At 29.1% G+C, this 23,999-nt stretch overlaps 2 protein-coding genes across 4 annotated transcripts; both read left to right on the top strand.

Annotated features, from left to right (window-relative positions):
* The first annotated feature begins 7,206 nt into the window (after window positions 1-7,206).
* LOC110611976 (fatty-acid-binding protein 2) lies at window positions 7,207-12,157 on the top strand. 3 transcript variants are annotated; one of them, XM_021752568.2, is made up of 11 exons: window positions 7,208-7,501; window positions 8,037-8,651; window positions 8,776-8,998; window positions 9,531-9,606; window positions 9,705-9,807; window positions 10,372-10,440; window positions 11,082-11,118; window positions 11,213-11,287; window positions 11,402-11,453; window positions 11,644-11,688; window positions 11,807-12,157. In XM_021752568.2, the coding sequence occupies exons 2-11, from the start codon at window positions 8,134-8,136 to the stop codon at window positions 11,902-11,904; spliced, it is 1,296 nt and encodes a 431-aa protein (XP_021608260.1). In that variant the 5' UTR covers window positions 7,208-7,501; window positions 8,037-8,133; the 3' UTR covers window positions 11,905-12,157. The 3 variants fall into 3 exon arrangements, with proteins under 3 accessions (XP_043811375.1, XP_021608260.1, XP_021608258.1); XM_021752566.2 differs by having other exon boundaries at window positions 7,209-7,426; XM_043955440.1 differs by lacking the exon at window positions 11,213-11,287 and having other exon boundaries at window positions 7,207-7,426.
* Window positions 12,158-14,833: 2,676 nt separating this feature from the next.
* LOC110611153 (endoglucanase 16) lies at window positions 14,834-16,931 on the top strand. Its single transcript, XM_021751300.1, has 8 exons — window positions 14,834-15,049; window positions 15,139-15,351; window positions 15,436-15,636; window positions 15,711-15,788; window positions 15,877-16,026; window positions 16,113-16,221; window positions 16,347-16,510; window positions 16,605-16,931. Exons 1-8 carry the CDS (start codon window positions 14,834-14,836, stop codon window positions 16,929-16,931), a joined length of 1,458 nt encoding a protein of 485 aa, XP_021606992.1.
* The last annotated feature ends 7,068 nt before the right edge of the window (window positions 16,932-23,999 follow it).

Genomic DNA, 23,999 nt, shown 5'->3' with positions numbered 1-23,999 from the left:
TGTCCCATATAGCAGCAGAACGGAGACCAGTTGTGATGGAGCTTTATAAGCTCTTTGACGAGGGAGTACAGCTAGAGTTGTCTGGTACAGGTGCGTTGATAGCACAGATGAGGGTGACACCTGTGTTTCTGGAGCAGATAGCTCAGAGACAGCATGAAGACCCTGAGTTGATGAAAATTGCCAGGACTGTTCAGCCAGGCAATAGTGTAGAGTTCAGATTTGACAACAAAGGGATCCTTCGCTATGGGAGTCGACTTTGTGTACCAGATAGGGGCAGTGTGAAGGAAGACATTATGAGGGAAGCTCATAATGCGAAGTATAGTGTTCACCCAGGAGCTACCAAGATGTATCAGGATCTGAAAAGGGTTTATTGGTGGCCAGCCATGAAGAAGGAAGTGGCGCAGTTCGTGACAGCCTGTGAGGTTTGTCAGAGGGTGAAATTAGAGCATCAGAAACCAGCCGGAATGCTTAACCCATTACCGATTCCAGAGTGGAAATGGGAGAACATAGCTATGGATTTTGTAGTGGGTTTACCAGTAGCGTCCACCAGGATAGACTCGATATGGGTGATTGTGGACAGACTCACAAAATCTGCTCATTTTCTTCCAGTACGGAGTAACTATTCTGTGGATAAGTTGGCACAGGTCTATCTGGATGAGATAGTGAGATTACATGGAGTTCCAGTATCTATAGTTTCAGACAGAGGACCTCAGTTTACCTCTCGCTTTTGGCGGAGTCTGCAAAGTGCGATGGGCACGAGATTAGAGTTTAGTACTGCTTTCCACCCACAGACTGATGGACAATCAGAAAGGACCATCCAGACCATAGAGGATATGCTTCGCCTTTGTGTGTTAGACTTTGGCGGTTCTTGGAGGCAGCATCTACCTTTGGTGGAATTTGCCTACAATAACAGTCATCATGCTAGCATTGGGATGGCTCCTTATGAAGCCTTATATGGGAGGAAGTGCAGATCCCCTGTTTGCTGGGAAGAGGTAGGAGAGAAGACTCTTGCAGGGCTAGAGTTAGTAGACATTACTAGTAGAATGGTGCCCATGATCAGAGAGAGAATCAGAACAGCTCAGAGTAGACAGAAAAGTTATGCAGACGTTCGCAGAAAGCAGTTAGAGTTTCAAGAGGGTAATTGGGTATTGCTGAAAGTGTCTCCAATGAAAGGAGTGGTTCGTTTTGGGAAGAAAGGTAAATTAGCTCCACGGTACATTGGACCCTTTGAGGTGTTGCAGAGGATCGGAAATGTGTCGTATAAGCTGGATTTACCTGCTTCTATGGAGAGGATTCACCCGGTATTTCATGTTTCTATGCTACGACAGTTTGTGTCAGATCCGAATCAGGTTCTGAGTGAGCCTGAGGTGGAGATTCATACAGATCTCACCTATATAGAGCAGCCAGTGCGGATTCTGGACACGCAGATCAGACAGCTAAGGAACAAGGAGATTCCGATGGTGAAAGTTTTATGGAACCACCATAATCTAGAAGAGTGCACATGGGAGACGCGGGAGTCTATGCTCCAGCAGTATCCATATTTGTTTTGAGGTTCGTTTCCTCCTTGTGTTTTGTTTTTGTGTGTTTTAGGAACATTCGAGGACGAATGTTCTTAAGGAGGGGAGAATGTAACACCCGGCTAGAATCCGGCACCGGAATTCCTAATGTCTGGTGGAATCCGGGATGTTGGGATTCTATATAAGGGTAGGAGTTGTGTTTTCTAAGGGTTAGGAGATGTTTTTAGGTTAAGGGAAGTGAGTGTTGAGTTGAAATGACCTAAGGCAGTTGAGCCAAGTTCGGCCGCCGAAAGTAAGTTCGGCCGCCGAAAGTGTTTGGCTTCCGAAGGGAAGTTCGGCCTCCGAATGTTGTATGGTCTTGCCTGTGATTGGGCAGCCGACGATGAGTTGGCCAGCCAAGCTGAGTCATGGCTTTTGACAGATGTTGGCCTCAGATTCTTGCCATGAATGAGCCACGTCTTCTATGACTCATCTGCAAGTGTTTTGAGCAGCTCATGCAGGAGTTTGCTCATTTACCAAGTTGTGAAGGTTTTGAAGCAAAAAGTGAGCTTTGGAGAGTTAGTGAGGGTGAAGAGAGTTGATCCGTTTTCCTTTGTTGAGATCACTCACCAGGAGGTAAGTGATGTGTTGCCTATGTTTTTATATGTTTTCTGAAGGTTTTATGGGGGTTGTGAAGAGAGAGATGCATGTTTAGGTTTTCAATGGAAGGTTTGCGGATATATGCATGAATATATGATTATGTGTTATGTTTGTTTTGTTGTTTGGGGTTATTAGCTAGTTTTGGACCCCTGTGATCATATACATGAGTATATGTATGTTGAGGAGGTGACGTTTGCATGGTTTGAGCAGTTGAAGGAAAGGAGAAGATGGTTTGCCGTTGAAACTGAGTTCTGGATGAACTCAGGTTCGGCAGCCGAAAGTTCATTCGGCCGCCGAACCTCCTGCATGGTGACTTGGGCTTGCCCCCGAGTGGTTTTGCATGTTCGGCTCTGTTTGGGGGATTCGGCCGCCGAAGGTGCCGCCGAAGGTGCTTGAGTTTCGTCTCTGGAGAGGACATTCGGCCGCCGAACTTGCCGCCGAAAGTGTTCTGTCCAGCTTTTCTTTTGCATGCTTTGCATGGATAGTTGAGTGAGTTTAAGGGGAGTCTTGGTGAGTTTAAGAGAGTTATTTCTACGTTTGTTTGGTCCCTCATTTGAGTCCATTTGTATAGGTACAGACCAGAGGAACCAGAGAGAGCAGCAGTGAGTACTGCTCCAGAGGTAAACCTGCAGAGTCAGTCAGTCCAGATAGCCAGAGGTGAGTGGAACTAAACTTATGACTTTGAATTGAACCACAACCTGTTTTTAGCATATCTCATGCATCATGTTTGTGCCATAGGGTGATTGCATTAGTAGTCACGAATATGTTGCATTGCATTGTTATTTGGTAATGTGAGTGAATGCTGAATGATCCAATAGTCTCAGACAGGAAGACCAGGAGCCTTTGACTACGCCCTGGCACGTATAGCAAAGACCAGGAGCCTTTGACTACGCCCTGGCAGGTATATAGCAAAGTCCAGGAGCCTTTGACTACGCCCTGGCAATGGTAAGTTCACAGGTGTTATATACACATATACATATATGACAGGAAGACCAGGTGCTCGATTCTACGCCCTGGCACAGAGTTACTGGGACTATGTGGTGACAGGTTTACTCTTGATGTGGCTTGTCTGTGATATGGTGCATTCCATGAGATCATATTTTACTGAGATGTTTTACTGTTCTACTCACTGGGCTATAGAGCTCATCCCACTCCCTTAACCCCAGTTTTGCAGGTTCAGTGTACAGTGTACAGGGACAGTCCAGCAGAGTACAGAAAAAGGAAAGAGATCTGTAATAGCGTAGAGTGGACATGTAATATGAAAAAGATGTAATAGTTGTTGCTTGACCTAGTAATGTATGTTTTGTACATGATCTGTATATGTATATATGTTTTCCTGTATGTGAAAACCAGGCTTAACAGGTATGAATTAACCCATCTAGAGCAAGCTCTAGTTAGGGATACAGAGTACAGAGTACATGAGTACAGAATACAGAGATAGTGCATGCACAGGTTAAGCCTTGGTCCAGAAAAGAGTTTTATTTTCACTGAAAAAGTATGATCATGTATGAGGTTTACAGGTACACAGAGAGTATAGCAGGCTTGCTACGGGTTCTGGCGGCCTTAAGCCGACCTGAATCCTAGCGCCGGTGACGGTCCTTTTTGGGGTCGTTACAAATAAGCCAATGAATATCCTTTACCAATAAGCCGACCACACCATCACAGGGTTATCAGAAACTACTATATTTATATCCACCATCTTACAGTATAAAAAGAGCACAACTATAAAAGCAAAGGTACGTTATTCTCCCACACAAATACTCTCAAGTTCTTCATTCATTATTTTATTCAGTTTACTAACTTGAGCGTCGGAGTGGTTATCGTAAACACTCATCGCCTCACTTTCTTTATCTTGTAAGATTAACTAATTATAGTACAGCTTTATTTTGATCACGTCATTAGTTTATTTTCAGCCACATTAATAATAATAAATTAAAAATAATGAGTAAATAACTTTATAAATGTTTTGAAAAGAAAAAAAAGTTAATTATGATATTTAAAATTGAAATTCTAAAAATTAAAAGGAAATTTTAATATTGACAAAGAATAAAGGAGAAGGATATATAGTTGAGGATGGTTGTTATAAAAATAGTATTCGATGAAGGAGGCCTTTGAAAGTTTATTTGTGGAAGCTTTTTTAACTTTTAGAAAATCTAATAGTTTATCTCTATATAAAAATCAATCAATTAAAATATTTTCATATTTTATAAAATAAAAAACTTTTAGTCATTTATTCAAAGAAATTATTAATCAATTTATTTTAAGTTTGATTAGGGTAATTAAATAATATGAACATTTAAATTTATAATGACTATATATGTTATATAGTTAAAATTATATAAACTAAATAATATAAATATTTAAAATAGGCTAATGTATTTTTTAATAAAATTATTAAAAAATTTAATTTTATAAAATATAAAAATATTTTATTTGGAGTAATTTAAAAAAAAAGATAAAACTAATAAATTTGTTTCAAATAAAGCGGTTTTGATATGATTCTAACTAAAAACTGAAATCAAAATGAAACCTCTTATTTTTTGATTTTTCTAAAAATTATACTTGAAATAAATTTGTGGTGGTAGTTCTGATATGATTATAACTAGAAATTAGAATCAAAATCAAACTTTTGATTCTTTAATTTTTTAGAAATCATACTTAAAATTAAATTTTGATACAGTCTAAATAAATTTCGTTCCACTTTGCTTCTTTTGATTCTCTTTCAATTTTAATTCTAGTTTTAAATTTAAAATAAAAATTATAATATTTTTATTTTATTTTAAAATAATAAATAATTAATGTCAAATCATAATAATATTTTAAATATAGTATTAATATTAATATATATTATATAAAATTTTCAGTAAAAATATTATATTATTGTAGATATAGTTATTAATTATATAATTTTAATCGAAAGAGATATTTAAAATTAATATATAAAAATATATATATATTAGTAATATGTGATTCATATAATTAAAAATATAAATTAATATATTTATGGTTATAATAATAATACAAATATATATTAATTTGAATTCTATAACTATTTTTTCAATTGATAAGGATATGTATATATATATAATTTTTTACTAGATATTATTTACCACTTTATAAAAATAAATTGATAATATAATCACATATAAAATTAAAAAATTAATTAATAATTTTTTTAAATTATAAAAATTAAATAGTTAAATATTTAATAATAAAAATTAACGACTAATTATTTAAATTTTTAAAACGTAAGACACTTTTTAATATATTGTTTAATATTGAAATTAAATAATAAATTTTAAAAAAATAGTTTACAGTAAAATTTTTTTATTTCAGTGGTTTTTTTATGAAAGAAAAAAAAATATGAAAGGTTTTTTTTGGATAATTACTGTAGTGATTTTGTAATTTATTTTAATTAATTAAAATATTTTTTTTAATTTTAAAATTATATTAAAATATCTTTATATTTTTATTTTATTAATTAAAAAATATAAGTTAATTTTTATTATTAAATTTATTTTAAATAATTAAAATATTTTTATAATTTTAAAATTATATTAAAATATAATTATATTTTTATTATACTAACAAAAAATAATTATTATTTTTTATCCATTTTTACAGTTCATTTATTAATTAAAGCTGAAAAAACTTTTTTTTTTTAGATTTAATTAGCATTCCATCAAATAAAACTCAAAACTCATCTCATCGATCTATTTTTATATTTTTTATCATTTATTCTCTTGCATCTTTTTTCATATTTCTTTTAAAAAATAAAAATTTATAATTAATAATAATAAAGTGTTCAACTTTTTATATTTTTTTTAAAAAATAAAAATTTATAATTAATAATAATAAAGTGTTAATAATATAAACAGTGAATTAATTGATGAGACCGATGAATTTTATTTTATTTAATATAAAGTTAATTTGAATATAATTTTTTTTAATTTTAATTAATAAATTAATAATAAAAATAAATAAATTTTATTTTTAGTTAATATAATAAAATATAAAAATATTTTAATATGATTATAAAATTAAAAACTATTTTAATTAGTTAAAATAAATTACAGGATATAATTTTAAAATTTTTTTTAGATTTAATTAATAGATTAATGATAAAATGAATAAAAATTAACGAAGATGTATTTCAGTTAACGGAAAATATCAGGTATTTTAATATAATTTTAAAATTATAATCTTTTTAGGAAAAAGAAAAAAAAAAAAAAAAGTAATTCTCCGCGACAAAAGGCAACGTGAAAGGCAGCGCTTGTCTTTTCAAATTCCAACTTCACGTTAACGTGACTGGGTGGTCACCATCCGAAGATATGGTGGAAACTTCTAATACAAAAATAACACTAATGAAAATAATTTTATTTTTATTTTTATATAAATTTAAATTTTAGCATAATTAAATAACAAAATTTAATTTTTATGAATAAATAAATTTTTACTTAGAGACGCATTAAAAACTAATATATGAAATAATATTGAAAAAAAAATCTTTTATAATTTAAGATCTTGATAAAAAGAAAATAATTTTATATTCATAAAATAAATATTGTACTTCCTTTATTTTTTAATATTTATAATTTTTATATAAATTCAATTTGTAACAAATTTAAATATTTGTAGTTCTATTTATTTTTATGTAAATTTCTTTCTAATTATTATGTCTCAAATTCAAGTGAACTCAATTAATGTGAATTTCTTTTATTATTGTTTTTGTGAAGAATTTTAGATTTTTAAAAAATATAAAAAAATAACTTATGATTTTATAATAAATATTTCAATTTGTGATGTAATTTTTATATTAATATTTTTAATAATATTTAAAAATTACTGTTATTTATTAATAATATAAATTAAATTATATATTTTAAAATGAAAAATCAATAGTTTCCTTTTTTTTTAAGTACACACAAATGAAACTTAGGTAAGAAATTTTCCTTTAAAAAAAAAAGTGATTTTCTTAAAACCCCACGTGATTGTGGAGTACATGTGAACGGCAAGCAGCGTATAATCTCTCGGACGTAACTGTGAATAGCTGCTAAAAAATCTCTCTCTTCTCCGCCATACAAACAAATGAGCGAAAGAGCATGACCGAAACACCGTCACCAAAAAGCCAACGCTTTTTGGCTCCGACTTTTTCTCATTTCTGAAACCACGAATATTCCTTCCCTTTTCAAGCTCCTAATCTAAACCTCCAACCCTAACCCTTCCTTTCTCTCTATTTCGCGATTCAATTTCTCCTCTTGTAATCTCAGGTACTCTTTTGCGTCGCTTCTTCTGGGGATTCAACTTGGCATTCCCGAGCTTTGTTTGTTTTACATGAATTGATGGTAAAATTTTCAGGTTTTGGAACGTGGTGGAAAGTAGGTTAATAATCGTTCGTCTTTTTGCATGATCTAAAGCTAGATTGCTTTCTCTTTTGAAAATTATTGCAAATTTATTGTGTTTTTGGGAAGGTTAGCTTTATGATCTTTTGCTTGTTTAATCTTATACTTTGGGATCACATTCAGCTTTTTTTCAATGTATTTACAGACTTGGAAGTTGGTTGTGAGTCTCAAATTCAAGTGTATATTGTGCTTCTTTACAATCAAATGAATTTCAATGCGAAATTATTCTTTGGCTTCCCATTTTTAGGGAACCAATTGAACAATTGGAGTTTAATTTGTTTTTATCCAATTAATTGAAAATTTTTGTTGAAACGGGGTTCCTTTAATTACTGCAGTTATAACATACTTTTGTAACTAGTCTTTGAAGGATGAGAACTAACAATATAGCATCCATTTTTACTGTTGTTGTATACCAAGTTAATATGATCTTGAAGCTAGTTCCAGTAATGAACTCTTCATTATATTTACTATTGTGCAGGTCTGGTGCACTGTGTTTTCTTTTTTCTTATAAAATTCTGAGGCTCCTGCAAATCAGCTTGGGTACAGGGGGAAAAAGGAGAAAAAGAAAAGAAATCATGAAGAACAATTGGTTGTATTTCATGAATCCGAATGATGGATGTCCATATATTTTCCCTTTAGAACCCCTTTTATCAAAAAGTTTCAGGGGTCACACATTTTCCCAGTTAAATTCATTTGTGGACAATTCTCTGCACCAATCTAGATTCTTATATATTCCTGGAAGCATGGCTTTTCAAGAAGCTCTTAAGTGCATGTCAAAGCTTGCTGGTGCTTTACTTTTTTGGTTCACTAGTTCATCCAGTTCAAATTTGACACAGCAAATATCAGGAAATCAACATGGACCAAGGGTTGGAAGCAGTCATTCTCTTACCCAAGTTAAGCACATTACTTCTACCAAACATGAGCTCACTGGGTTTCGCTTCGGCTATAGATCAAAAGGAGAATCTTCATCTCTTGTAGTTTTAGGTAAGATTTCAAGTTTCATGAGGAGGCTTCTCTGCAGAGAAGCTGAAAGACTTCAATCATTCCCAGTTTTCTCATTCGCTGCTGCTTTGGTTCCACCTCTTGAAAACTTGTGAGTTATTTGACATTTAATTAATTTTTTCTTTATTGTGAACTGGGTATTTTTAGATGAACTTGTTTATAGTTAGTGAAGTGATCTTACTATCCAAAACTTGCTTGCTATTTATGGTGATCAGACCTTCAAAGGTATTAGCTGTTCCATTGGAGAATGGTGATGGGCAAGTGCAAAGATCTATAGATCAAAGGCCTTGTGAAGTTGGGCCGCATGGATGTTCAGGCTTCTCATTTCCTGACTTAAATTGGACAAGACATGCTGTTGAGCCTAGAACTGGCATTGAGTTTCCAGTGATTTTGGACAACATATTAGCTGAAGAGCATAAATCTAGTTTAACCTCGGAGGTAAATATCAATTTCTCATTATTGCCTTTGCAACCAGTTTTCTCCTCTTACATAACAATGTTCAGTCCCTACTTCCTACTGTTTAGTGCACCTTGATTTGAGCCTTGAGCTCTTCTATTTGTTCATATGCTATTTTTAATATGCATTTTGTTTAGAAAATATATGCATTTTGTGGTTTGGGGTATTCTTACTCTATGACAACTTGGCGGATTTGGTGAGCCATTAACCTTCTAATATTAAGCCCTTCAAAGGACCCTTCTTGAATTGGAGGCTAAATTTATAAATTAAGCCCTTTATAACCTTAGTACTTTTTTGGTTATCAGCTATGTGGGGGCTGATGTACTTCATCAGGAACCTTACTTGGTCTGTGCTCTTGTTTGATTACCATGATTTCTGTGGTTGGGCTTCAACTTCTTAGCATGAGGTCTTTATAATTGGCCTGGCATTCATATCCATTTTTAGATTGTATCTTTCTTGTAGCATTTCTAACCCCTGAGCCTTTATTATGTAAAACTTCTGCATGCTTTTTCAGGTTCTTGTAGGAACTGGATCCAAAAGTATGAAAATAATCAAAGTAAAGTCACTGAAGGTTTATGCATTTGGTTTTTGTAAGTATTATCAGATAACTAATTAACTTCACAATTTCTTTGTTGTTCAGCTTATTGCATGTATTTAGTCAGTAACACTTAATTCTTGTACCATATAGATGTGCATCCTAACTCTGTCTGTGAGAAATTGGGCCAAAAATATGCTTCTGTTCCTTCTGATGAATTAAATAAATGCCGTGACTTTTATGAGGATCTTCTCAGGTATGTGAGCAGTGGTTTGCTTAACATATTATTATTATTTTCCCTCTCTGTTCATGCTTGTTTTTTCTTTAGCTCATATATGAACCAAGAAAAGTGAATATCCAGGACACTAAACCAAAGGAGTAATATTTCTGGAGAATTCTTGTTAATTGCTTTCTCCATCCTAATCCATTAATCACTGCAAAACTTGCCTGCTTTGAAAAGTTCATTCACAACACCCTATGAATTTCATCCAATGCTTATTCTTTAGTGTTGTCAATGCGATGTCAATGCCTTCAACTATACGTGCTTAGGATTTTTTTTTTTTTTAGGATAGACTAGCAAATTAGGACTGAAGGAGCATTAAAAAACATTGGATCAGTGTAGTTTGCTCATCTCTTGGTAGTGGCGCATTTGCCTGGTCTATTTATTCAGTGGTTGTAAGCAATACCTGATATGATTAGCCTGCTCGCTGGCGTGCATATTTTGTACCTCTGTTTCCATGGATATGTAACTCAAAATCAGTGCAGTTTTATGATTGTTCTTTTACTGTTATTATTAGAGCTTTTATTGGCTATGATGCAGGGAAGAGATTGGCATGACTGTTCGGCTTGTCATTAACTGCAACGGGATGAAAATCAATACAGTGAAAAAGTAAGTCAAATGTTGTTCACCCATATATATTTTTTTTTCTGAGAAGAAAAAGTGGATTTTGGTGTCTGATTTCAGCTACTCCTTGGAGTGAGCTGAGAATTCTCTGTACAATACTACAATGTGGAAAAACTGTTATTATTTTTGAGTCCTTATATCATGGGTTAGTAGTTTGTTGGGAACTTTAGGGTTCAATAAGCCAGATTGGAAATATGTCTTAATATCCATGGGGCTTACCTTTCTGATCCGATGCCAAGACCATCTTTCTTTTATCCATCTTATTTGCTTCACTTTCAAAGCATTTCTTTTATTATAAAGATTTTTTGTTTTCGGCCAGCAATATCTCAGTTCAGGGTCTAAAGACTACTAGAATTAAGTTCTAGCTTAAAATCTTCAGGTTGTTTGGTTCAACCAGTTGATCAGGCAATCCGGGCATGGGATTTTAGCTTTAAATTGTAACACTCGGTGAAGTATTTTCACCTTAGATTATTTGCATTTTCAACCACACAGAACCTACAGTAGGTCTGGCAGAGAGGCAGAGATATAAACTACTATTTTCCAAGTCATAGATGCTTAGATTGTGATTATTGATGCTGAGAAATAAGCTTCAACAGCTGTTCATGTGCTTTGTTTTGCGTGTGCAGTGCTTTTGAGAAATCACTTCGAGCCCGTTTACAGAAGGTAAAGGCTTGAACTAGTAAAATTATTTTTGTTTATTCCTTTTAATCTTGAAAATTTTGCTCATAACATTCTCACTCTTACTGATTTATTCTAGACAAATCCCCACACTGATTACAGTTGTGTGAGAGCATTTGGTTCATTCTTCACAAAAGATATTCCACTACCTGCGGTAATTCTTTTGGTTTTTTGTAATATAGTGTTTTATGCTTCATCTCTCTCTCTCTCTCTCTCTTTATGTTAAAGTCTCACAGAGCCGCTTCAAATTTAAATGGAATTTTTGTAGGGCACAACTGTTGATTTTCGACGGACAGCTGATGGGCAACTAATAACTGAAAGTAAGTGCAACATTTGAAGTTTGCATGGCTGTAATATGGAAGGGCATTGAGGTTTTCTATTTTAGCATAATGCAAGCTAAGCTTTTTTCTGCATCATTTCTGTTGTATAAACTATATGTTATAGTTTTATCTATAAACCATCTATGGGCGACCAAATTTATATTCAAGTTTGGTGATTTTATTCATGCAGTTGGAGGTGAGCAGATTGGAGCAGTCCATAGCAAGGAATTATGTAGTAAGTGATTTCTTCATTTTGGTGTCGCCTGTATGTTTGCAGGCACATGTGCACGTGCGACAGAGTATGTGGTTTGGGTTGGAGGGTAAGATTCTGACTGACAATTTTCACTTGGCAGGGGCTTTCTTTGACATGTATCTCGGAGATATTCCTGTGTCAGAGCAAACAAAGGAAGACATTGGCAATAATGTAGGCAGTATTCTTAGGAGGTGCTAACCCAATTAATTGCACATTTCCATTGGCTCGGTTTTTAAATGAGCAATTGGTTACTGATGCAATATACATACTTCTGGGTGTACGGTGATGGTTCATTGATGATAAACTTGACCAATATGAAATTTGTTTCCTGGACGAGCACACGCATATCCTGGAAATAAATGAATTTCCCCTTTTAAAGTGCTTGGCCATAGGTTTAGTTTATGGAAATTAGACACTCTCTGGGTTTAGAAGGAAAAAGGAAATTATATTATAAAAAAGTGGCTTGTGATTCTTTGTTACATGTATGGGGATCTCCAGTTTGGATGGTTGTCCCCCAACTAGATCGTGGTGATTAATGATAATCATTGATTCAAATAGAGAGGAAATGTTATATAATTAGTGTAAAACAGTGAGTTCTTTTTTCTTGGGGCTTGTAAACAAAAGCTAGTAGCTCATGTTTTTTATATGAATAGTTGCGAGTGTGTGGTTTTGTCCTGCTTTTTGAAAGAAGTCTGCTTTTTGAAAGAGTGGAACTAGAGTCTTGGTTCCTAACATGATTCCTTCAATTATTTCTCAGATATTCTTATACTCTGGAAAGTGTAGACTATTTTCCTAAAAGCCCTGTAATGAAAATGAATCTAATGATTCATCCAGCTTTACTTTGCTTTGCATATTTGTAAATGAGTGTTTGTGAGACAATAAAAATTACTTCCTCATATTTATAAATATACTTCTTTTTGTTTTTTCATATTAATTAAAAAAAATATAGTTAATACAGTTAAAATAATAACTTTTATATTATTTTTACTTGTGTATATTTAATTTATATTATTTCATCATTCTTGTAATTAATAAATTCTATTTGTTATTGCATATTAAATAAGAATATAATGTCAGGATAACTAATAAATTTTTGTCTATCACAACATATTTAGCATATTATTCAATTATTAAATTATTTTTAAAATTAATAAATTTGTCTCCAAAAAAGAAAAATAATCAATAATTTTATTTTTTAATACATATTAAATAAAAATATATTAAAAAGTAAACGAATATATATCATCTCAAAAAGAAAAAGGACATACTTTAAAAAAGGATTAAAAAAAAATCCATCTTGTGGGAAAAAGGAAGTAAAAAAGAAGTGTCAAGGGATTGTAAAGATATTTTAATCAATTATTATTTTTTTTTTTATAAAAAGGTAATTACTCAATTATTTACTCAATCATTGTAAAAGGCAATGGAAATAGATGATGGAAATAAATATTTGATCCTAATAAATGTGGAAAAGAATTCATATGCACCCAACAAATGCAATAATCCCAAAACCAACTGACCATTTTTTCTTCCCGAAGCTCTCAATAACGGAGCATAATCACGTGTATTTATCAACGATCAATAACGGAGCACTCTCCATCCACCACCATAAAATCACGTGTTATTTGTCACGTACCAAATGGGTATTCTGCCCGTGACATATTCCATGGGCACTCTCGGTATTTTAAAAAATATTTTCTAATTTTAACTTTTTCACACTAACAGAACAACTAGAAATAAATTTTTATTTTTTAAAGCTCTATTTATTTTATAAAAAATATTTTGTAACATTTTGAAATGGTAAGTCATTCAAAATGGTAAGATATTAAAAAAATAATTAACAGAAAATATTTTTTTAATTAAAAAAATTAAATTCTTTTTGTTAAATTTCACTTTTAAAAAAAAATAATTTCCATATTTTAAAAATTTTATTAAAATATTTATTTATAAATTTTTTAATATATTTTTATTTTTAAATTAAAATTTAAAAATAGAAAATAAAATAAAAACTTGAAAAATACGGTTTTAAATAACTTTCTGACCTTTTTCTATTAAACCTAAAATTCTTTAGTATTCTACTTACGTCACAAGTCAATTAACTCAATCAATCAGTAAGTAATATGCTTTTAATAACCATCAAATCAAGTTAAGTTTAAAGGTAAGTAATATTTATTTTAAATAAAAATGATTAATTAAATTAAATTAATTTAAAAATTTATTATAGTTTTATATTTATTCTGTTTTGATTCGATTTTATTTTTAAAAAAATTTAATTATTTCATTTTAGTTTGATTTTATAAAAAAATTCATCAAAATAGAATTGAATTAATTAATTAACAATACTATATAATTTTAATAATATAAAAAAATTAAATCCTAACAAAAATTAAAATATTTCAATTAAATTTTAAAATATTAAAAATAAAATTTAAAATATAAAAAGTTCAATTAAATGAATCCAATCAAATTCAATTGAATCGAACCAGTTCAATTTAGATTAATTTCTCTTTTAATACGATTTAATTTCATAAATACTTATATTTTAATTTTTAATTTATGTTAATTTAACTTTTTGATAATAAATTTAACGGTTGAAATTAAATTAAATTAAATTAGTTAAATTCAGATCGATTTCTCTAATTACTCAGTTTAATTCAATTTTAAGAAATACTTAAATTTTAATTTTTAATAATATTAATAGATGGCATAATGTAAATAGTTAGTACATGATATCCCCAGAGTAGATTAATGTGAGAATTTCTCCATAAGCCACAAATTAATAAGACTTGAATGCTAAACCTTCCCCACCATTAAAAACCAGACAAAACTAGCCATTGCAACCACACCCACCATTTCTTTCTCTCTTTTTATTCTAAAAACAAACATTCTCTCAACACAAAAATCGCAACTTACTATTTTTCTCTGCCTTTTTAAGTCCCCAACACAGGCCATGGCCTTTCATTCCCACTCTAATTCATTCCCCCCATTTCTCTCTTCTTCTGCAGTTCCTTTTTTTACCTCTTCTTTCCATTGGGGGGATAATAAAAAAAATATATTTTTATTATTTTTTTTTATTATTCTGTAATTGTTTAGATTCTGTTTCCTGTGAATTTGAATCCCTTTTCTTCAGATGGGTAACTTTAAGATACCTTTCTTGTTCATTCTTATAGCATGGTTCACTATTTTTCAAGGACTTCTGGTAACTGTTAATGGACATTTTGATTATAAGGATGCTCTTACAAAGTGTATAATTTTCTTGGAAGCTCAACGTTCCGGGAAACTCCCACCACACCACAGGGTACCTTGGAGAGGAGACTCTGCCCTTGACGACGGTAAACTTGAAAATGTAAGTCTTCTTTCTTTCTTTCTTTCTTTTTTTAAAAACACAATGAAAGAAATTAAGTGAAATCTTTGATGAACTTTGCATGTATATAGGTGGACCTTTGTGGGGGATACTATGACGCAGGAGACAATGTAAAATATGGATTGCCAATGGCTTTCACCGTTACAACCCTAGCATGGAGTGCTATTGCTTATAAAAAAGAGTTGCATGCCGCCGGCGAGATGGATAATGTGATTGCCGGAATCAAATGGGGCACAGATTATTTACTAAAAGCCAGCCGTAAAAAAAACATTTTGTATGTGCAGGTATGTTATTTATTAGAATATGATTAATTATGTGTATTAGTTTTTTTTTTTTTTGGTTTGTTTAATATTGTTGGGTTACTGTAGGTTGGAGATCCTGTAGCGGATCATGAATGTTGGGTTCGACCAGAAAATATGAAGACACCAAGGACTCTGCTTAAGATTGGTGCACATCAACCTGGAACTGAGATTGCTGCTGAAACAGCAGCTGCAATGGCTGCTTCTTCCATTGTTTTCAGACCCTGCAATCGTACCTATTCCCGTCGTCTCCTCAACAAAGCCAAACTGGTGATCTTTCAGATTCATTTTGCTGTTTACTTTTCTGATTTTTGCTCTTTTTTCATGGGTCATTTCCTCTTCAGCTCTTCAAAATGGCCAAATCACACAAAGGAACGTACGACGGAGAATGCCCCTTCTATTGCTCTTTCTCCGGCTACAATGTAAACGCCCTCTTTCTCTCTTTTCATTTTTTGCATGAAAGCATCTGCAATAAGAGAGGTAGTTAAACTTTGTGAATGGCTAATCCAGGATGAGCTGCTGTGGGCTGCAACTTGGCTATACAAGGCCTCCAAAAAGACAGAGTACATGCATTACATAACAGACGAATCTATTAATGCTAATGTTGCTGAGTTTAGCTGGGATCTCAAATACGCTGGAGCCCAAGTTTTGCTCTCCAAGGTTCATAATAAAGCATAATCCTCTTCTTTTGTCTTGACAAACTTGGCATCTTCTGAAGCTGACTGACAATGTTTCTTAAATTGCAGTTTTTCTTCGAAGGAAATAAGGGTTTGACTACTCTAAAAAATGGAGCTGATAGTTTCATATGTTCTTCACATCCTGAGAGCCCTTACCACCAACTTTACGTCACTCCAGGTTCCTAACCTCTCTTGCTACAACAAAAATGAGTCTAAAATTGTTGTGTCTCTCTGTCTCTTTGTCTGCTTCACATAAAGAAGTAAAACCAGGAAGAATAAGTTCCCTGTTGCGTGAATTGTCAGGTGGTATGCTTCACTTGAGAGATGGAGCCAATACTCAATATGTTACAGGCATAGCTTTATTGTTTGCAACCTACAGTGACATCCTCAAACATCACAAAGAAAAGGTTACCTGTGGAAGCAAGGAATATGACTCAGCCGCCCTCCTCAACTTTGCCAGGCAACAGGTACTATCCCGAACTACATTTTACGATTTAAACAACAATATCATAGTCGCCCATTTTACCCAAAAAATTAATAAACCACTGCGGCCTTATGCAGATGGATTACTTGCTGGGGAACAACCCTCTGAAGAGATCATTCATGGTGGGATTTGGACAGAACCCACCAACACAACCACACCACAGAGGAGCTTCTGTCCCAATGGCAGAAGCAAACGAGGATATTGCCTGCCCTATGAGCTTTACAAAGTGGTTCCAGAAGACTGGACCAAACCCTAATGAGCTAACCGGTGCATTCGTCGGTGGACCTGACAAATACGACAATTTCAACGACAAACGAACTGAGTCATGCTATACCGAGCCATGCACCTACGTGAATTCTCAGGCAGTTGGTGTTCTAGCGAAGCTGGCAAGTGAATGCCTGTAGCCTCCATTTTTGCAAGTCATAAATCATAATCCAATATTATTTTTTTCCTTGTAACTGGAATTTTCTTGGCTCGACTTGCAAATCACTTGGGCTACATTTTGTATATCTTGTAATTAATTTTTTTTTTTCACTTAATAGTCTAGATCTTGAGATTTTTTTTTATTTGTAATTTTTATCCAAATTTACTCAATTTTAAGATTTATTTCATTTTATCACTTAATTTTAATTTATTTCAATAAAATTACTCAACTTTAATTTTATTTCAAAATATATTACTTCCGGATGTTATAACGAGTTTACGGGTTAACGATCCTTCTACATCGGTGATCATTCAATTGATTCGATTTAAAATTAAATCGAATCGAATAAATTAAAAGTTGAAATTTTAGTATTTATAAAAACTGAATCGAATCGATTTTGATTAAAAATCAAATTGAACTGAATCGGTTTGATTCAATTCGATTCGATTTCATCGGTTTAAATTTTTAATAAATTTTTTTATTTATTTTTTACACTTCATTTTTAGTATTTTAAAATTTAATTATAATATTTTAACCTTAATATGATCTAATCTCTTTATATTATTATCACTAATCAGTTCGATTCAATTTTTTTAATTTTTTTATTAAAATCGAACCAAATCAAAATAATTAAAATTTTTAAAATTAAAAATCAAACTGAATCGAAATAAATAAAAAATCGAATCGAATTTTTAAATAAATTTAATTCGGTTAATTTTTTCAGTTTAAACTGAATACTGCTCAACTCTATCTCTGCATATTCTCTCTTCCTTTTTTATATTCTTTATATTTAATTAATTGATGATTATTTATTAATAAAATTATTTTATTTTAATAAAATTATTATTAAAATTTATAATTATTGATATTATATATTTGCTATTTAATTTGATTATATGTATTTGAATTTAAAATTTCAAAAAAATCGTGGTATAAAATAAAAGTTTAAAAAATCTCGTACCTCTTTTATATTCTTTATATTTAATTAATTGATAATTATTTATTAATAAGATTATTTTATTTTAATAAAATTATTATTAAAATTTATAATCATTGATATTATATATTTGCTATTTAATTTGATTATATGTATTTGAATTTAGAATTTCAAAAAAAAATTCATGGTATAAAATAAAAGTTTTAAAAATCTTGTAATTAGTTGTAGTCAAGGAATTAAGTATTAACCTGTTTATCTGGATTTTTTAATAATTAAATATTTAATAGTAAAAATCAATTATAAAAATATAAAATATAAAACTTAATTAATTTTAAAAATAAATGATTAAATATTTGATAAAAAATAAATAAAAATTTTCATTATTGACAGTTTAATTTTATAAATAATACTTATTTTTTAAAGCTACTATTTAGTTGCACAAATATGACTTAAATAGATCTTTTTTATTTTAATTCTAATTAAATACTATTATTTTCTAAAATAAAAAAAATATCACTAATTTAAATAATGAAAAGTTATATTTTCATTACTAATTATTTTCTAAAACGAAAAGTAACTCTTTAATAATTAGAAAAAAAATTAAAGTCTTAAAATTATTTTTTATTTAAGTTTAATTTGCATTAATTAATTTAATAAAAATTTAAAATAATAGTAACGAAATAAATAAATATATAAAATAGTAACTAAATTATTAATACATTTATTAAATTAAAATTTTATTTAGAATAAAATAATTTTATTAATAATCAAGTTTTAATTTCTTTAAATATAAGATGGCATTTTCAAAATGATTATTTTAATTAAAAATAATATATTTTTATTATTATCTAATTAATTATCTAAAAAATCTTAATAAATATGTTTTTTTTGAATAAATAATAAATATGTTAATAATTAGCTCTTTAGATAATTATAATTTTTAAACTCTTATGTGATAAAAGTTAAATGATGGATAAGAGGTAAGAGAGAATTTATACAGTGATTGTTAACTAGGAAAGAGTGACTTCATTTGAAACAAAATTTAAGTTGAGTGATTTTACTGAAACAATGTGAGGTACTAATTAGTATTTTACCGCTAAGCAAGTCAGGGCTATTTTAGACTTTTTTTATAATATTTAATAAGCAAAATTAATGAAAAGATTAATTAGTGAAATTTTTAAAATATTAAAAATATTTTAATATATCTTTTAAAATTAAAATATCAATTAAGTATCATAAAAATTAAATAATAATTTTCTGTGCATATACAACATTTTGACTTTAATATTTTATTATAATAATTTTATCATAATTATTAAAGAAATTATTTATTTAATTTTTATATTTTAAAAAAATTAATTAATTAATTCATCGATTTTGAGAGTATATTAAATTATTTATGTAATTTTAAAATTTATTAAAAAATTCATCTATTAATTACTTACGTATGTTTTTTTACAGTTTATATATTTAGAAAAGAGTCATTGTCGAAGAAAAAATTCATGTCTTTATTTTTAGTGTTAAAAAAAATAAAAAATAGTGTTTCAATCTAACGGTAAAAACTTTTTATTAGATTTTTTAAAATTATAGAAATATTTTAATATATTTTTTTAAAATTAAATATTTAATTAGTTAATTGATTCATATTATAAAAATTAAATAATAAAATTTTTAATTAGTAACTATAAATGAAATTTTTGTATTATATTTTTAAAAAAAAATTATTATCTAATCCTTAATTATTATCATTATTAATAAGTTAATATTTCTATTTTCAGAAATTTATTAAAATATTTTTATTTTTATTCTTTGTTAATAAAATAATTCTTCTATTAGTTTTTTCATTAAAAATAGATAAAGAATGAGATAGAAAATTTTTAAAATTCAATTTTGCTCTCAAATAAAACTCTTTATTTAATTTATGGATATTTTTTTTTTTTAAAATAGGGGTGGGGGAGTCGAACCTTTGACCTCACAAGGCTACAAGAATGCACTTTCCACCAGACTAAGCCTTGGAGTACTTTAATTTATGGATATTGTCATTATTAATAAGTTAGTATCTTGCATTTTTTAAAATCTATTAAAACGCTTTTTTTTTTAAATCTATTAAAATATCTTTATTTTTTTTTAAATATACTAAAATATTTTTATTTTTTTAAAATATATTAAAATATTCTTACAGTTTCTCCCTCCTCCTAAAAACAGAAAAAAAACATAAAAGATGACGATGAAAATAAAAAAGAAAAAAAAAGAAAAAAAAGAGTAAGTGTTTAGAAGAATCGAAGAAGAAAAAGAATGAGGTAATTTGGTCTTTTATTATATTTTTAACGGTATAAATAGATAAAATGACTATTTTATTGATAGAAATAAAAGATAATGACGTTTTAATAAATTTTTAAAAATATAAAGATTGATTTATTAATAATAGTACTACTCAAAAATTAAATAATAACTTTTTTATTTTTAATTATTGCATATATAATTATTATATGGTAAAATTTGTTGAAAATTTCCAAAAGGTGATGCAAAATTGGCCATGCTGTTGTTTTAATTTAGCTTGCTTCACCCGATTATATAATCCTCAAATAAAAATTAATTACAATATCATGCATATGTGTCTTCAAAAACCCTATCCAATAATTAATGGTCAGCATCCGATCAATTCGATTAGAGATTAAATTACAAATAAAATTTAGAGAATCAAACTTACTAAATTCATATTAATCATTCTCAAAAAACTTAAAAACCTAAAATATATGATTTATCCAATAATTAATGATTAGCATCCGATCGATTCAATTAGAGATTAAATTACAAATAAAATTTAGAGAATCAAACTTACTAAATTCAGATTAATCATTCTCAAAAAACTTAAAAACATAAAATATATGATCTTAAAAGTAGTATATGTCCAATTTCAATTAAAAATGTTAATTTTTTTTTTAAATTATAGATTATGGAATCTAATGTACGAATATATTTCTAATAATTTAATTTAAAATAGAGTTTATATAAAAATAGATATTATTCTTATTTTTAAGTACTCAAAAATTGGATATAGATATAAGTTACTTTATATTGCACTCACAGGCTTAGCCTGCTGGTAAGTGCATCCGAGTAAATCTGAGAGATCAGGTTCAATTTCCCACTCTCCATTTCAAAAAAAAAAAACTACTCTATATTAATATTTAAAAATGGAAAATAATTAACATAATTAAAAATAAATAAACTGGTCATAGCAAGATTTAGTTTATAGTAAATTTACAAAATAAAAACATGAATTTTTATTTATTTTTAAGCTAATTCACCCTTAAAAAATAGCTAGTTTGTGTCATTTTCATTTGAAATCAAACATTTAAAATTTAGATAAATTTATTTAATGTTTATATTTAAATATAATTTTAATTAATTTTAAAAAATTAAAATAGAATTGAGGTGGCATGATATATGTAATATTTTATTACCGTAATTTTACATATAAAAATAATATTAACTTATTAATTTCACCTGTAAAGATAATATTAATTCATATTTAAATATAATTAATTGGTATATTTAAATTTAAATATAATAGTAATAATAATAAATAAATTTGAGTAAATTATATTTTAATCCCAAAATTTCAGCATAATTAATGAATCAATTTCTATATTTTTAAATCGAATACTTAAATTATTTTATAACCAATACATTCAAATTGGAGAACTTTGCGTCCATAATTCTGTTAGTGAACCAGAGAGAATAAATACTTCAAAAACTTAAAATTTTCTTATGAATATTTAAATTCTTACCAATATAGGTGAAATATTTTATATTACATAAACTAAATTTTAGTCTCTGAATTTTAGAGTAATAAATAGATTACTCCTTTTATTTTTAAAATTAAATTCTTAAATCCATCTATATATATCCAATCTATCTAAAATTACAGTTGTTTCATCTATTATAGACTTAGTTCAAAACTAGTGGATCGCCAAACTTCTAAAAATATATTATAGACATTAGTTCAAAGCTGGTGGATCGTCAAATTTTTAATAGTATAATTTTTTTTTAAAATATATTTTATTTAAGGTTATTCAAGGTTACTCGATACTATTTACTAATAACTAAAATTATAAGTATTATTTTAAAATTTTTTAAGTGATAAATGCTGAAGTATTTTAATGAAAATTAAAAGATGAAAAATATTTAAAAATTAGAAATAAGTTCAAATTCACCTCTCAACAATACATCAAAAACCAAATAAGCTCATTTTAAAATTTTTAGCCAAATTAGCCCAGAAGTTTACTGAAAGGGCTAAATAAGGCCTGTTATTGTTAGAGACAACACGCGTGAAGTGCACTGCCCACAAAAATAATAAACAATGATCAACTAATATTTCATCAATATAGTTCATCTTCAACAAACTTTTAAATTGTTTTCTTTCCTTTCCTCCATCACCACCCTAGAAGAGACCCAACAGCTTATAACCTCTCGGACTGAAACCAAGACTCTTCCTCATCCTTGCATCTCCCCTTCGCCAGCGAGACCCAACACATCAATATCTCCCTCACTCACACGCTATTCTCACAAAAACCAAAGACCCACTCTCTCCTTCATTCCCTCTGTCGCCGCGACCAAATTGTGGAACCATACCTATGACAACGAAGCTTCTCCGGACCTTTATTTATTGAAACCAGTCCCTATTTCTCTTCTTCCCAACATCCCAAATCCCTCCATTGAACCACAAAACACTTACTTGCATGGCCCAACCAGACAGCCCAGTTCACCAACTCGCATAATCATCTCACTGCTCTTTAGTCGACAGTGTCCAGTACTTCCACTTCTACTTCCGATCCTGTGCCAACCAACACTGCAATTGCAAACTTATGCTTGCGATGTGCTTACCCATGACCTTTCCCAAGCTTGGGTCACTAACCGATGCAAAGCCATCCACCATTTCGGTGACCGAACGGGAGGATGACGACAAGACTAGAGGGATATTCGATCTCTTATTGCATGGTTTAGGAACTCCCTCGCCCACATTTTCTGTTAGTTATTGTGTGGAAAAAAAATGAAAATGGGATCATATTATATTTGATGGATTGTTCATTTGTTTGGAAGAAATTGATTTTTGTAAAAAATATTTTCTCTTAAAATTATAATATTTTATTATAAAAATCTCATCTTCACTCACTTGAGGCAAGTGTGTGTACTACACGCACTTATTTTCTGACAATAAGTGGATTTAATTGGCCTGTTTTAAAGAGTGTAGGGCATATTTCACAATAAAAATTAAAATGGACTTATTTGGTCCCGATAAAGAGTACAAAGGTTGATTTGAACTTATTATCGCTAAAAATTAGTTGAATGTGATAAATTAAATAAAAATTAATGGAATATAAGTATTTTTTTAAATAAAAAATAAAAAATTTAAATATTTAAATTGTAATAAATGATAAAATATGGATGAAATCTTAATTTTTAAATATTTTTAATTTAAAAAGGTGATAATAAAAATATTACCAATGGATGACAAAATTGAAATTTGAATAAAGAAATTTAAGTGTTTAATTTTAAAAATAAAAAGATTGATATATTAATTATACTAAAATTTAAAAATTAAAATATAATTTATTTATTTAAAAAAGATGATAAAGATATTTTAACGTTTTTAACAATAAAAATAGATGAAAAGATTTCTAATTTAGACAGATTAATTATAGAGAAATTTAAATATTTAAATTTAAAAATATAAACATCAACTCATTAATTATATTAAAATTTAAGAATTAAAATATAATTTATCTAATAAATTTTATTTTATATAATAATTATAAAAATTTATAACAGACACATTATTCTTAAAAAATATTATTTTTAGTTTCTATTATTATATATAGTATAATTAATGAATATATTCTTTTATTTTTAAAACTGAATTTTTTAATTTTTTAATTTTAATTTCATACGAATCTAAAGTTGGATTAATGATTTAAAATAAGTCAAAAACAGATGTTAAAATTTTCTTATAAAAATACCCTAATGACAAAATTCCCATATATTCTTCAAATCCCCAAATTTTTATTTATTTTCCCCTCAAATAAATCAATAAAGAAATCTCTAACCTTT

Source organism: Manihot esculenta, chromosome 3 (genome assembly GCF_001659605.2).
Source record: "Manihot esculenta cultivar AM560-2 chromosome 3, M.esculenta_v8, whole genome shotgun sequence".
NCBI lineage: Eukaryota > Viridiplantae > Streptophyta > Magnoliopsida > Malpighiales > Euphorbiaceae > Manihot > Manihot esculenta.
Note: the sequence above shows the minus strand (reverse complement) of the source record. Positions and strands in the feature narration are given on the sequence as shown.